Genomic DNA, 16,836 nt, shown 5'->3' with positions numbered 1-16,836 from the left:
TAATAATAAATTAGATATTTATTCATTTTTTTTTTATTTTTATTAATTGTGATTAATAAAATAGTTTTTATCTCATCAAAGAGGCCGAATTCGACAAAATATCAAGAGATAACTTTTAACTGACATTAAACGACCTACACAATTTTATATATAAAAAAAAGTCAGTGGCAAAACGTGCGCCACTGACTTTTTTTTTAAATATTCTAGTGATAACCCATATGCACGTCCCTGATGAATTTATCGACACTTTTTTAGCATTAAAATATATAGCACTTATAGTAACTTTTACCCTCAAAATTCATTCGAATCACTAAAAGTACTTAGGATAAAATTATAATAAGTCGAAAGATTATTAAGACTTTAACACCCTGTACCTACGAAACAAAACAGAATCGAACTTATGTTGATATGAAAAAGAATCCTATTTTTACGTAAGAATCTCCTCACGAGATATGGCACATGTTTTTTGAAACACCCTGTACATGGTTCATCATGGTAATATTTTTGACACAAAATCTATACCGGGTGTTGCATCGTCGAACGGGACATAGGAAATCCCATGTAAGTTTAAATGGGGTCAATTATTGGCTTCCCTAATTATTTTAGAGAATAATTTTATTTAGGTTTATTGAAGAGCACTAAAACCCACATTCAAAAGATCAACTTTAGATATTTTTGATTAGCCCCTTTTCGAGTTATCGCCGATTTATTTTTAAATATTTCTCCTTTCTCGTGGCCCTGTATTTACTTATGAGCACCAGTCAAGGTAAAAGATAACTGGCAAATTAAGTTGTCATTTCAGAAATTTATCTATTTAGTACTTTATTATTATTATTAAAAACTCATACCTACATCGAAAATATTAGCCATGAATTACACTACCGAAGAAAATGTATTGATGATTAAATGGTGTTATCAAGGAAATAGTTACCAAAAGGTGTCGAACATGTTTGCTCCTCTGTATCCGAATAGACCGATACCTGGAAAATATACAATCGCAAGAAATATCCAGAGATTTGAGACCAAAGGTGCCCTAATAAATAACTGCAAATGTGAAGCATGACAGGAACAAAGAGAAAATGCAAGAAATGATACCGACTTGGAAGTTTTATCGTGCGTGGAAGAGAACGATGGAAAGATCAGCACAAGGAAACTTGAGGATGAAATAGGAATAGATCACACTACAGCGTTTCGAATTTTGAAACGACATAAATACTATTCCTATAAATATGAAAAGCACCAAGAGTTACGAGATGGGGACGAAATACGGCGGCAGGCGTTTTGTTTTGATATGATGGAAAGAGCATACACGGATATGGAATTTTTAAAAAACATATGTTTCAATGATGAATGCACGTTTACCTTACCAAATGAACCCAATGTTCAAAATTATCGATATTAGAACAAAGAAAACCAACACAGGTTTGTCGAAACAAGGACGCAATATCCATAGAAAGTAAATGTTTGGGCAGGGATATTCGGACACAATATTATCGGGCCATTATTTCTTACGCGAAATTTAAATGCAGAATATTATTTAGAACTACTCGAAAATCATATTTTACCTGCTTTACATGATGCCGCTAGGGAAAATCAGGAAGTTTGGTACCAAATGGATGGCTGCCCGGCACATAGTACCCTGGCTGTTCTTGAATATTTATACAATAGTTTTAACGGAAACGTTATTGGCCTAAATCATACAGTAAATTGGCCAGCAAGGTCTCCTGATATTTCGCCAAATGATTTCTTTCTCTGGAGCCATTTAAAAAATAGGATATACAAGGATAAAAAATACCCAAATCTAGACGAGTTAAAAAATGCTATTTCGAATGCAATGCAATAGAATTTCAGTTTACCAACTAACGCATGTAAGAAGAGAATTTTATGATCGCCTGGGTTATTGTCTAGCAGTCGATGAAGGAATATTTGAACATCTTAAATCCTAAAGTTCTGACAATTTAATAGTACCTAAATTAATAAGTTATTGAATATTGTAATAAAACTATAATTAACCTTGTAATTGATTACTTTATTTTACTTTAATTCATATTAATTTGTATTTATAAATAGATCTTTAAGATTTCCGATGTAGGAATGAGTTTTCAATAATAATAAAGCACAAATAGGTAAATTTCTGAAATGACAACTTCATTTGACAGTTATCTTTTACCTTGACTGGTGCTCATAAGTAAATATAGGGCCATAAGAAAGGAGAAATATTTAAAAAGAAATCGGCGATAACTCGTTAACGAGCTAATCAAAAATATCTAAAGTTATTCTTTTGAATGTGGGATTTAGTGCTCTTCAATAAACCTAAATAGAATTATTCTCTAAAATAATTAGGGAAGCCAATAATTGACCCCATTAAAATTTACATGGGATTTCTTATGTCCCGTCCGACGATGCAACACCCGGTATATAATACATAGTAATAAAAAAGTACATGTTTTCTGAAAAAAAGAGTGTAGAATGCACGATGAGACAATTTTCTTTTATTTGTACAAAAATTGCCTAAAATTTACTCTTAAAAATAAATAAATAAGCAATAAACTTGTATACAGTATGTACCCGTTTTGTTTTAACCAGTGAAAACTTGCTTCCTCTATAATGGTTAATCCCGTTTATACTTTTCCAAACTTTCATGCCGTTTTAGAGAAAAATAAGAGATTCAAGTTTATCGTTTCAGTTGTGTGTGATATATCCAAAAAATTACAGTAAAGAGATTATTATCATAATACCTACAAACCTTTAGAAAAGAATACGCTTATGGCAAAGCAGAAAGTAATAGTGGCGCATATGTAACAAAATAGGAACAGCAATATGACAAACGGATTAGCGTAGGTGAAAACCGTAAACTCCGTATTGGTATACCATCTGACTTTCAGCAGGACCACCATTAAAATGATCGAGACTAGGAGGTAGCTTAAACTTTTCAGGAACCAGGCAGTCCAATGTAGCCAGTTGGGTAGGCCCATAATTTTCATTGCCTCCTGTAATGTAAAGAACGAAAACATATTTATTTAGATTAGATGTTAGTGTTTACTATACACATAAAACCCAAGTAGCATTTTCACGACTTGCGACCACATGTTTACTAAACAAAACGTTGGATCAGTTACAAAAAATAGTTAGCTCCGTACCTTGGGTATTACAATATAAACGTTGTTGTAACGTTGTGCCGACGTTGAACTAGTACTAAAACAAAGTAAAAGCTTCTGCGACGTCTAATCAACGTTGTCATGTAACCTTTTTTGCTTAAGTGATCTTTAGGTGATTCGGACAACGTAGTTACAATGTTGGGCAATAAAGAGTTTTTCGACGTCACTTTCAGGACCTATTCCAACGTTATGCAAACGTCGTCTGTTTTACTAATTCCAACGTTGTTTAGATTTCCTTATTCTTACGTTGGTAGGACGTCGAGCCACTACCTTTTTGCAACTGTATTGAACCATAACCTTAAATCTTAAATTTTCACATCATTGTTCTGTTCAGTCAGACAGTTCAGTGCTGTTTTTGTTTTTATAAAAAATACTTAATTAAAATGGGACATAAGAAAGGTACATATAAAACTAAATTTAAATATACATCGACATATTACCGATACTTTATCCACTCCCTCGTTTATTTAGAATATAGAGGGCGGCACAAGCTAGACTCTAGGATGACTAAATTAGGGAATCTTGCGACTAGTATACTACCTAGTTGTTAAGGCTGAACTGCGACTTTATTAGTCCAGTATGCGACTACTCGAACTACTCCATCTTAATCTCCAAAACAACAAACTGACAGCCGCCATGTTGTTGAATAAGAAAATCTTTCGTCCCTAAAATAGCAATTCCTGCTTTTTGAATACATTAACTTGAAATATTTGACCCTAAACAACACGCGGAAACAATTTTTTCGACTGCGAATAAATTATTCTCATTTTACAAAAAAAAAATTCAAGAAATTTTTTAAAACTTCTTTAATTTTAAGGCCCATTAGAATTTTTCTAAGTAGAAACAGTACATTTATCAATAAAGTTGTTTGCGTTTAACTTTTTTGCCTTGGGTAACAAGTTACAACGAGTCGGTTAAAGTGTTTCAATAATTATTATCTTCAAACATCCTCCACAGTTAAATACTTTTGTTTTGATTTCCTTTACTGCCATCTGGCATATGTCTCTAACTAAATCATAAAAATAATATTTTTACCATAATTATCCCAATTTAGGACAAAACGCGACTTAGACGTCATATTTATTATAGTTTTGTATTTCTGTGAATTAGGATTTTAAACAACGTTGCAGTTTGTACTAAATTAGGCTGCTAGCCAACGTCGGCGTCGGTATCCAACGTCGTTTCGACCCAAAAATTATTCTCCAAACTAATGCAGACTAGGGTTGGCACGAGGTTGTGCCGACGTTGCGCCCCGACGTTTGGTCGCGTGACATAACGTTGTCCCGACGTCCAAATGCTGCTTGGAAAGGATCTTAAACCGCGTCCAAGCCAATTGACACAAATACAAAAAAAAAACATAATAAAAGGTACCGTATGATCGAAAAAAAAACGGACAACATACTGAAATTCTGGATTTTCCCGTAAATCCCGGACGTCTGGCAACTCTAGATGAGAGAGAGATTCAAGGAGACTTCGAAGATTCTAGGCGATTCTAGACCTAGGTACTTTAAGAATATATAATAATTACATGACTATTTGTGCAAATTTTCAAAAAAAATCGTTGTTTAAAATTTATATAATAATTTTTGTGTCAATTTTACACATTTATTATTCAAAAATATAAATCGCTAAAAAAACCGCTAGCCGCTAAATTAATTTTTTTCCGGCTAAACCGAAAAAAAACCGCTAGATCTAGCGGCAAATCCGCTAAGTTGGCAACAGTGGTGGTCGGAATTTTGACGTGTAAGACAGTGATATAGACAGCTTAATGACAAATCAAATATATTGAGAAGAGATAAAAGTTGGGTTGATATATTTCTTCTATTATTATATTCTTTATATTCTTCCAGATTTTGCATCAAAATTTCAAACCGCACAAGTAGACGTTTACGAAAAATGTTGCTGTAATAGATTATACACTATATATACAGGGTGTCCCAGAAATAAGTGCAAGTATTTTAAGGGGTGGTAGATCTCGATAAAAGAAACAAATTTTCTCTTTATCGTTTTTCAAATAAGTCCAAAATCACGGAGTTATTTTACTATGAAAATTTCAAAAAGATTTTTTGCTAAAATTTTGAGAACCACTGGATCTTTTCTGGATTTTCTTTCTTGTAAATTTAATCAAATACCTATGTTGCCACATTTTCAAGAAATTATGTTTTTAAACTAAAAACTTAAAAAAATTCCATCATTTTTTTTCGCGAAAAAAACCTCATAGGTAGGCGTGTTTCTGAGGCTGAACTTATACTACCAGTTAAAATACTTGTACTTATTTCTGGGACAGCCTGTATATACCGGGTTCGTCTCAAAATTGGTTAACCCCTATAACTTTTTTATTTTTTCAGATAACAAATCGGGACTTGGTATATTGGTATATGACATAAATTAGGATTGATTGACGTATTCAATTGTTTTCGGTCGCTTCCTGCTTCACCGGAAATCACTGCAACTTTTGATTTTTAAATGGCACCCTCGGTGTTTTGTTACTAACTTAGTTATTTGAAATAGCAACATGAGACTCATAACGACAATTTAAATCGAAATACCAAGTGTGTGGTACCAAATTATTCGTAAAAAAATGCTTGTTCCAAATATGCTAACGAGCCACTCTCGTTCTATTTGAAAAATTGAGATATGATTAAAAATACGATTTGGGCATCTTTTAACCGGCCAGGACACGACACTCAAAACATTAGACGATCAAAACTATTTTTCCAAGGCTCCTTGATTAAAAATTAGTGTTATGGGACTCTAGATTGAAATTTAGAATACAATTTCGTTTTAAGCTAAAATGTCAAAAGTTGACATATGATATGTTATTTATATTGTTATTATATGATATGATATTCAGAGTGTCATTTTCTATCGAATAAGGTAAAAATACACCGAGGGTGCCATTTAAAAATCAAAAGTTGTAGTCATTTCCGGTGAAACAGGAAGTGACCAAAAACAATTGAGTACGTCAATCAACCCTATTTTATGTCATATACCAAATCCCGTTTTTTTTTATCTGAAGAATTAAAAAAAATATAGGAGTGAGCCACTTTCGAGACGCACCCGGTATAATAATAAATAAACTACCAAAAGTCTCCAGTGATCCTCCACCTGCTAAATATTGATTCAAGGTCAAAAGTAAAGTTAGACAATCATTTTCATATTACTTATAATAACCATATAATAACATACCTTTAGTTGCTTTTCTTTTTCGGCTGTGACGGCCTTCACTGTGTTGATGCAGGTGTAAACAAAACTCAACATGATAATGATACCGACGAAACTTTTCAGCGGTGTCAACAGCGGATCGTTTTGCCAATGGGCATAAGGAAATCTCCTCATATAAAAAGCTGGTAATTTGATGTTGTTCAACTGTAATTGTAAAATCAAGCTTGCTATGCCAGCGGGAGTCGTTAAATCGGGAATAGTAATTCCTTTTTTTATCAGAAGAGTAGAGAATGAGACGATGTGCTGGAGTGAAAGAAAACCTTCGTTGTAGTAGTCTGAAAAAAAAAAGAAAACTAAATAATGTCTCTATACCTTTGTGACGGGTTTATTTCTTAAAATAATTCTGTTTTTTACCACTGGAAGAATATCTAAGAATATCTAAAAAATGAAAAAGTTATTTTTTGTAAACATCACTGGCGTTGAATTCAAACGGTAACCATATTGTCAGCAAAAACGATGTCAACGGTTTATAATAGAGGTAGGTATCTTCTAAAAACTATAAAGTGTTCTTGAATAGTTGTATTTAGAAATTTAAAATATATTTTTTCTTTGTTTATTTGCATTTTTTTGCTTCTGATGACAGATCCGAACTGTATTCCGGAAACTTCGGCAGCATATTTTACTGATAAAAATAATTGAAAAAGTTTTTATAAATGCATATCCTAAAAAGCTTAATTTCGGAGATTCAGGGTCTAGAAGTTTCATTTTTATTTTGATTTTTTCCAAATAATTTCTGAAGTAACGTCAATATTTGGATGAAAATTGGTGTCTGGGAGTTTTTTGACATTTGAATATTGATGTCAATATGACATTGAGAAATTTGATTTTGATGTCAATATGACTCCTATTTGTAGGGGACATGTGTTTTAACTGCTTTGAAACTGTTTGTCCGTAGCTGTATAAAACTACTTAGTGAAAAAATATACGATGTACTTAAACAGCCGTTAAACGGTAGCCTACTAAAATGCCGTTAATAGATATTGTGACGTCGTTCATGTCGGCGAAAAGTAATGCCTAACCTTAAGCATTTTGCAAGAGCACCTGTGGGTCAGTGGCTGAGGCTATCGCTTCGTAAGCGAATGGTCCGTGGTTCAAATCTCACGCCGACCAAGACATTTTTATATTTTTTTTGCTTATAGCGTGATCTTATTGCATTGGTTTCACTCTTTTTGGTTGGATTGGTTTAGTTATTTGGCGGGTTGGTTAGCATGGTTATTTGGAGGGTGTTAATTCATTGGTTAGTTGGCTATTTGGTGGGGTTGGTTGATTTTTACTAATTTATATTTGTTTTTTATATTTTTTATCAGTGTCGAGGTTAGTTGCGTTGGTTAAGTTGATTATTTGGAGGGGTGGATAGCGTTGGTTAGTCCTTATAAAATTCCTATATTCCATAAAGCCGTCAAGTGCGTCACATCAACGACGTCATACCTATTAACGACATTTTAGTAAGCTACTGTTTAACGGCAGTTTAAGTACAGCCAAAAATATACATTTTCGTGATTTTCTACGTAAAAAATGTCTCTTGGTAAAAATCGCTACGCAACCGTTCTCAAGATATTTACAATGGAAATAGTCCATCTCCATACATGTCATTATTGACTAAAAATAAACATATGTTGAGTAGATAGTTATTTGCGATTTTATTTGACTGAAATGAAAAATTTGGGAGCTTTTTATTTTTTTAAACTAATAATAAATTTTTCTTCGAAAAAATGGTGATAAAACAGTTTCTGTTGAACTTTCGGCACAAAAAATTTCAAATTTATGATTTTAGTCTAATAACTAAGTCAATGATGTCAGGTATTGGTAATTTCGATTCCAAATATCTCGAGAACCATTACTCGTAGCGATTTTTACCAAGAGACATTTTTTACGTAAAAAATGTCGTAAATGCATATTTTTTAACTAACTACCCATATAACACAACACAATCCTATAGATATCTTGAGGATATCCACCAAGGATATAGTAAATATCTTAGGGATATCTAAAAACCAGAGAAGGATATTTATGGGATATCCAGATGGGAAAAAAAAAGTCATCTTCAAGACATCCCTAGGCAAGCCTTTTACGATCATTTGGGATATTTCTAGGATAATACAAGGATGATGTTGGGAGCATTATAGAATATTTTTAGGACATTATATGAGGACTGTTATTTGACAAAACTTCATCCTTAGTTTATAGTAAAAACGTTCGCGATTTAGTTTTATTTAGCCACATTTTGACGATATTCATTGGATATTTTTATTAACAGCTCTAAGATATACCTACAATGTCAATGAATTTTGCGTCAAAATTTAGAAGTTTATTTGTATGAGTTAATAGAGCTTTCAATTTATACTATATCATCGAAAAAAAAACGGCGTTCAATTGGCTTGAAAATTACGATCATGACATTCCCCATATAATTTTACATACAAAATAACAGCAATCTTCATTTCCAAGCCACCTCTGACGCCGTTTTTTTCGATCGTATGGTATTATACCAGATTATACTACCCTTTATGGAGTCTAGCAGTTTATGTCTAGCTTAGTGTGTTCTATGGTCTAGCAGCAACAGTTTACATCAAAGTTAGCACACAAGATACAGGTATATAATTTCTAACACCACACATTCCAGAAACTCAAAAATTTATACACAAAAATAGGATTTCTGTTTAAAGAGATCACACACGAAAATGGGTTTAGGGGTAAAGAACAAGCGCTTTTCAACAAATTTTCACCTATAATTTTGTCACAAATTTTTCATTGTGAGACCCTGAGTCTTTCGTCGTTTTTCGACATTAGTTGAGGTTAGGATAGAATTTCTGTTAGAACAAGGCTAGAAAAAACTAAGTCAAACTCAACCAGTTTTGTTAGTTTCAGTCATTTTTAAGCCCATTCAACATCGACAAACGACCGAATTCACCTCGAATTTCACTAAATCAAAGAACTGAATAATATACGATGCAAAAACAAACAACTGTTGAGATGGATTGTGGGAAATTTTTTGCGCGGGCGTTTTAAATTCTCTGTATTACTGGGAGTGGCCAAGCTCATAAATATCCAGATTATCCAGAGGATACCAACAGGATATTTTGTTGCCTTGACGTAATACATATCTATCTGTATGGTTTATTGCATTTTATGTAATATGAAAAGTAGTACATTATTTATTTTTCCTAAATATCTAGACGATATTATTAGGATATTTTATTATCATGAGCATGTTTGGATATCTCAGCTGGATGTACAGCTGGTTTAAAAAAAAAATGAATACGACTCTTTACACATTTTTTTCAAATATTTGGGCAGTGTATATTGATGTGTCAAGTATTTTGATATGTTAAGGTTATTGTGACATTGTATAAAACAACTTTTCTTTTGACAAAGTGGCAAATAAATTTTTCAGAACGTCAGCATGACATGAATAGAGAAATGGCGGACTGGTATCATAGAATATACTGCCCGGAATAATAAAAATATGTTTTAAATCGTATTCAATTTTATTGGAACCAGCTGTACATTAGACATACGACAGAGATATCCATAGGATATTCTATTCTGAGACATCTATAGGATTTCAGGATGTCTGGAGGATATCCTATAGATGTCTTTATAAAATGATCTTTTATAATGGGACATTTTGACATTCTGTGAATATCCTGCGGATATTGTGTGTTATATGGGTAGTTTTATACAGGTACGAGCGAAAAGTTATTACTCTTCAAACCAGTTAAAAAATATGTAGGTAGCGCCCTCTACAAGTACGAGAGCCATAATGACATCGAAATCAAAATTCTCATGCCAAAAAACTTTCAGACACCAATTTTCATTCAAATGTTACTTCAGAAATTATTTGGAAAAAGTCGAAATAAAAATGAAACTTCTACACACTGTATTTCCGAAACTAAGCATTTTAGGACATGCATTTATAAGAACTTTTTTACTTATTTTTACCTGCAGAATTTGTTGCCGAAGTTTCCGGAATACAGTTCGGACCACCCTGTATATCCTGAAACGTTAAGCATTTTGAAACTAAAAGAATTTTTTACTTCCATTATCTTTATTTATTTTTGATTAACACAACGTTTCGATCAGAGGAATCACTGACTGTTATCAAGTATAGTGATCCTTCAGACCGAAACGTTGTGTTAACCAAACCAAACCAAATCAAAAATAAATAGACAATGGAAGTAAAAAATTCTTTTAGTTTCAATACTTAATCATTGTCTACCACATTCAAAGTTAGGCAAATTTGTTTTACTAGTAAAATATCACTGACCAGCTAAAATCCGTTTGGATTTAACGCCCAGTGGTGTTTACAAAAAATAACTTTATTGTTTTGTAGATTCTCTTCCAGTAGCCAAAAATCCACAACTTACTTCATTTTTAGGAGTTCTTTAAAAAAATTCAAATAAGTTTTTCTAAAATACAATGTGGAGCTTTTATTCTTCATTCTTAACCTTTACAACAATTTTCATTCTTAACATTTACATAAGTTGGAGATGCAACACACGGTATAAACAAATTGGCTACGACTACAATAGGATTCATGGGCCTTTATGTTTAATTATTTCGGAGATCAACAGAACGGACACTTACTTGGAATCCCTCCAGTGGCATTGGCATATGATCTCGGGCCGGTTGATTGATATACAGGAAACACCAAGTTGGTTTTCCAGTCGTTTATATCTAGAGCTATACTTGAAGTACGTAATTCAGCTGGAAATCTAAAAAAAGAAACAAAACCAATCAAAAAAACTAAACCATGCTTGCTTCATCCACGTTACCGTAGATGGAGCTAAGAAGGCTTAGGTAGGGTATATATAATAAATAAACAAAAATACGAGTAGCGGAAAAAGGGGCCAAAAAACCCTACATATATGCTTATTCTCTGCATTAAGTTCATCAGACAAGAGAGAACACTAATAACTAAAGTGAGAGAGACCGATCAACGTTAATTTTTGAAGACTGTGTTAGTGGCGCGGCCTTTGGCGTCTAACCCGAACTATGAGCGTATTATCGATATAGTAGGTGGCATTCATACCTATATACAGGCGCCAAAAATTTAAAATTTGTATATTTGAACCGAATCTTAATCTTTCAAGTTTGTAATAGAAATCTTCGTAGTTTTTTTAGATTATTTTGTTGACAACGAAAATTTATTATTAGACTTTAAAGCATTAAAACCTATAAATAAAATACTGTGTAGGAACATAATAATTTATTTAGCTCCATACTCCTTGCCATACTCCAACTCAAGGCTGCAATCTTCAGTACCTTTTTTATCTAACTTGGTTGGGAGTGGACAGGGAAGCACGGTTGGGAGCTCGCACAGAGTATCAGTAGGTATCCCGTAGGTATTCAATGTTTTTGATAGTCTTTATTCTATAACAAGAACCTAGCAGTTGAAGAAAATAATTTGTATTACTGTAAATAATACCAAGTATAATACCTAGTCGTTCCATAGGTATCAGAAAAGAATGTGATGTTTTAAATTAAAAAAATGAAATTAGCAATGTACGATTATTATGTGCACTCACTATTACTATTAGGTATGTTAAAATAATTACCGAGATAAAACTTACCTTTAAAGGAAACGTTTTGTCTGGGTCTCAACCACAAAACAAAAATTACAAAAATGCCGAATAATCGTGGAATCTGAAATAATCAATAATGAAAATAATCTTTTCTTCTGACAAGCTAAAAGAACAGGCACATTCAGCAAAAACAATTTATGAATTTATTACTCTGATTTGCTCCGATTATCAACAGATTTTAGTTATCTCCTTCTAGAACTAAGAAATAGAAAAAGCTACTGACAATCTAATTAATTCTGTCAAATGTTTAACTTGCAAAGTTGAAAACTTTCTTTTTTGACCGCCTAAACGCTATGCGCGTCTGGGATGCGCGGTGCCAAATAAACTTGTCTACGAAATGCCCTCCTCACTTTAGTTATTAGTTTCTCTCTGGGAACGGCCATTCGACGACCGGTTTCGGAGATTTTTCTCCATAGTCCATCGTCAGGCCGACATTGCTGTAACCCTCGATCTGACCAACGAAAAGCAGAGTAATAGCATTTGAGTACAATAAGTACTACTATGGCGAGAGTGCTAGACGCTCTACGCCATCTAGCGGTAGCTGTGACAATCACAGATCGTACCGCCAAAATGAAAACCAGTGACCTACTGGACAAACATGCTTGCTTCATCCACGTTACCGTAGATGGAGCTAAGAAGGCTTAGTTAGGGTATATCTAATAAATAAACAAAAATACGAGTAGCCCCTTTTTCCGCTTCTCGCATTTTTGTTTATTTATTATATATACCCTACCTAAGCCTTATGCTTGCTTCATCCACGTTACCGTAGATTGAGCTAAGAAGGCATACATATATACCCTACCTAAGCCTTCTTAGCTCCATCTACGGTAACATGGATGAAGCAAGCATGTTTGTCCAGTAGGCCGCTGGTTTTAATTTGGCGGTACGATCTGTGATTGTCACAGCTACCGCTAGATGGCGTAGAGCGTCTAGCACTCTCGCCATAGTAGTACTTATTATACTCAAATGCTATTCTCTACTTTTCGTTGGTTACACAGAATAACTACAGAACGATCAGTCAATGTAATAAAAAAGCGAACAAAATTTTTGCTGCCATCTATAGTGGGCCGAGTGCGGCTCAGAGCTTCAAGGTCAAAATAATTTATTTTTTAAATAAAAAAGTTGTGTCGGCGGCACGACTCGAACCGGCTACCTTCGTGTTGCTAGACGAGAGCCATATCCCCTACACCACCAGATACCTTTAGGAGAATTATATCTTTGTGGTAATAAATTATAAATTCAGCCTGCTATAATGTATATGTAAAATTTATCCTACAGGCTGCTTATACTTTGAAAATTCATCTCGTTGCAGTTCATCACAGTTGTATAATTCAAGAAGCACTAAGAAATATGGCTATCTTTGAATAATATAATATGAAAAAGTTGGAGTCGGAATACAAAAAGCACGAGAAATACATTTTGTATTAAAAACAAAATATAGGCAGCTTAAATATAGTTTGAACCATAAATAAAGGAGTATTTGAAGTACAGCGTGGACGGAAGAGGGAAATCAATTGCAAAATTTATAATATGAATTTAAAGACCGAGCCAATCGTAACGTTTGAAGCAACCATATATACACGACGAACTGTTCTGCAACCATATATACACGACGTAAATTAGCACCATCTATAGTGGGCCGAATCGTCAATTTGTAATTTAATGCTCCATAAGAGTGACTGGGCCCTGGTTGGTTAGATCGAGGATTACAGCAAAGTCGGCTTGACGATGGAAAAGAATCTCCGAAACCGGTCGTCGAATGGCGTTCCCTTCGGTCTGATAAACTTAATGCTGAGAATAATATAGGGTTTTTTGGCCCCTTTTTCCGCTACTCGTATTTTTGTTTATTTAAAACTAAATCAGTTTTAAATATTTCACATATTAACGTGTTTATTTTATTGATAACGTGTTATTGTTACTCTGACTTACTTTATTTTTATATTGCTATAATTGTTTATTTACAAGTTCAGACATTAGTTTTTGTTTTATTTACATCTTTAAACGGATGAATTTTACATGAAATTTACATGTTTAAGTAAGATGAAAACATAAACAACGCAAGAACTCCAAGGCCTGACTTTTTGTGTAAAAATATGTGCCTGGAGGATATTTTATCAAAATAAGACAAATTTTTTGTGATGAAACGTATAAAATGCATGACTTGTGATAGTATTTTAGACAGTAAAGTGTAGTAGAGCATATAGATAGTACATGAGAGAAGATGCCATTTGACATTATACTTAAATAAACAAACATTTTGCTTGTAGATGTATATTTATGGTTAGTTTATCTTGTATACATGTTTATTAGGGTGAGCTAAAAAAAACAGAAACCTATAGAATAACCTATGGAATTTATGGGTTAAAATGAACCAAATAACCGAGAAAAAATATCCCCGAAAGGCAGGATTTTTAGCTCAATTTAAAAAGGTGATGTGAACATTTAAAGTTTTCCATTTAAACAACACGTAAAAAAATCAATAAACACTAAAACTGATTGATTATATTGATTGAAATTTTTTTTCACTTTTCAAAGCTTTCAAATATACGAATTATTGAACTGAAAAAAATTACTCTCAGATAAATTTTTTAGTAAATTTTATGCTCTACAAGAATCCGCGATGTAAAATTTTTTATCTTTTAAAGTTATGGTACTTTTAATGGAAAAAGTTTTTTTTGTGAGTAATTTAAATGGTAAACTTTGAATGTTCACCGACACCTTTTAAAAGTGAGCTAAAAATCCTGCCTTCCGGGAATATTTTTTCTAGGTTATTGCTGTTATTACGTTCATTTTAACCCATAAATTCCATAAGTTAGTTTGGCTCACCCTAATGTCTATGTAGCTGATACTCTATAAGCGATAGCAAATAAACTTTTAGTTACGTCACCAACGGCGCGATTATAAAATTCATTGTTGCCAACCATGGACATATTCGGAGAGCGCTGGCGATTCAGGTGGTAGCTCTGCTGTTAAAAATATCAAGTTGCCACATTTATTTATTTCTTTGAATTTATTTATTTCGTGACATTGTCATTTGTTTTAACGTTTGTTTAGTTGTTGTTTTACGTTTGTTTTACTGTTTTATATTCGAGTGTTTGGTTTAAATGAACTGTGTTGTGATACTTTAAGATGAAACATTTTTACTAGCAGACTTTGCAATCGAAAATGGTACTTTATATTAGAACCGCTTTTAGTGCGAAGTGTACCAGGTGTCCCACTAAGAATAGCTCTCGGCTGTATCTCGGAAAGTATTAGTCGTAGAGCTTGCGGAAAAAAATATTTATAACTAAAGAGGGCATGAGAAATTGCTGGAAATTATTTTCAAGTTTGTAGAGCGGCCGCTAGATGGCCCAACTGCTATTAAAAATAAGAAAATGGAGTTTTTACACAATTTTGCCTAGACAACGGATGCTATAAATAATAGATTCATAATCTTCAGTAAATTTTGCATATTTTTTGTTAGAACCATTTTCCCCTATCTGCCAAAATAAAGTGGTGGGGGAAGGTTAGATCTATTTTTATGTAAACATTAATTAAACATTAATAACTCCGGACTGGATAAACGGAATCTAACAAACGGGGGCTCGTTTAAAAGAGCGTTTCTTACTCTATATTATAGCGTATAAACAATAATAACAAGCTTTTGAATGTAGACGCTAGGGGGCGCTGTCTTACAATTTAACAAACATTGCGCGTTTTTTCAAAAAAATTAAATGCGATAGTATATATAATTTTAGCTGATAGTAAAGAGTAATAAAAGCTTAAAAAGTCAGCGAAAACCGCATCTTGATATCCTTTTTCAAACCGAAGATATTAGCAAAATTATAATAAATACGAAAAAATAAGCCTTTAATTACATTATTTTTTTTAACACGGTTACAGTAGCCCTCTTGATTATGACCATTCTAATAAAAAATAAGATAGAAACGATTAGTTTATTCTAAAATCGACAATATACCAGAATACGATAATACCAGATGGATTAATATCTAATAATTAAGATATCAATGAGAGTGAATAAAAAGCAACGCCTCAGTGAAGTCATGGTAGGCTTTGGAAAAAAGATGCTTTTGACGTAATAGTATAAACGTCAAAGAGTTATTAAGTCAACATTTTGATAGTCTTAGCAGTGTTTTTTCTCTTTTGAAGAAAGACATTTTTAGAAATGCAATCAAAAGATAAAAAACGCTGCTGAGACTATCAAATTGTTGATATAATAATATTTTGAGTTTAAACTATCTCTTTAAAAGCAACTTTTTTCCAAAGCCTACCATGAATTCACTGAGGCGTCGTTTCTTAGTCACTTTCATTGATATCTTAATTATTAGATATTCATACACCTAGTATTATGGTATTCTGGTACATTGTCGATTTTTTGAATGAAATAATCTTTTCTATCCTATTTTTTATTAGAATGGTCATAATCAAGAGGGCTAGGGATACCGTGTTAGAAAGATAAGTCAATTAAAAGCTTATTTTTTCGTATTTATTATAATTTTGCTAATAACTTTGTTTTGAAAAAAGATATCAAGATGCAGTTTTCGCTAATTTTTTAAACTTTTATTACTCTTTAGTATCAGCTAAAATTACATATACTATCGTATTTAACTTTTTCGAAAAAACTCGTAATGTTTGTTAAATTGTAAGACAGCGCCCGCTAGCGTCTACGTTTCAAAAGCTTATGTTTATTGTTAATACGGTGTAATATAGAGTAAGAAACGCTCTTTTAAACGAGCTCTCACTTGTTGGATTCTGATCAACCAGTCTGGAGTTATTAACATTTAAATAAAAACAGATCTAACCTTCTCCACCGCTTTATTTTAGCAGATAGGGGAAAATGGTTCTAACAAAAAATATGCAAAAATTAC

The 16,836-nt window shown here is 32.9% G+C and overlaps 1 protein-coding gene across 1 annotated transcript in view; it reads right to left on the bottom strand.

Moving 5' to 3' along the window:
• LOC115880654 (ATP-binding cassette sub-family A member 3-like) overlaps nt 1-16,836 on the bottom strand; it is a 71,176-nt gene that overhangs the window by 37,794 nt on the left and 16,546 nt on the right. Inside the window, exons 4-6 of the mRNA XM_030897933.1 lie at nt 10,971-11,098; nt 6,348-6,658; nt 2,747-2,990 (exon numbers count right to left, since the gene is read on the bottom strand). Of these exons, the coding sequence (XP_030753793.1) occupies nt 2,747-2,990; nt 6,348-6,658; nt 10,971-11,098 (683 nt within the window). The remainder of the gene's footprint in view (nt 1-2,746; nt 2,991-6,347; nt 6,659-10,970; nt 11,099-16,836) is intronic.

Source organism: Sitophilus oryzae, unplaced genomic scaffold (assembly GCF_002938485.1).
Source record: "Sitophilus oryzae breed Bouriz unplaced genomic scaffold, Soryzae_2.0 scaffold_1639_pilon_pilon, whole genome shotgun sequence".
In the NCBI taxonomy this organism is placed as follows: Eukaryota; Metazoa; Arthropoda; class Insecta; order Coleoptera; family Curculionidae; genus Sitophilus; species Sitophilus oryzae.
This window is presented reverse-complemented; position numbering and strand designations above follow the sequence as displayed.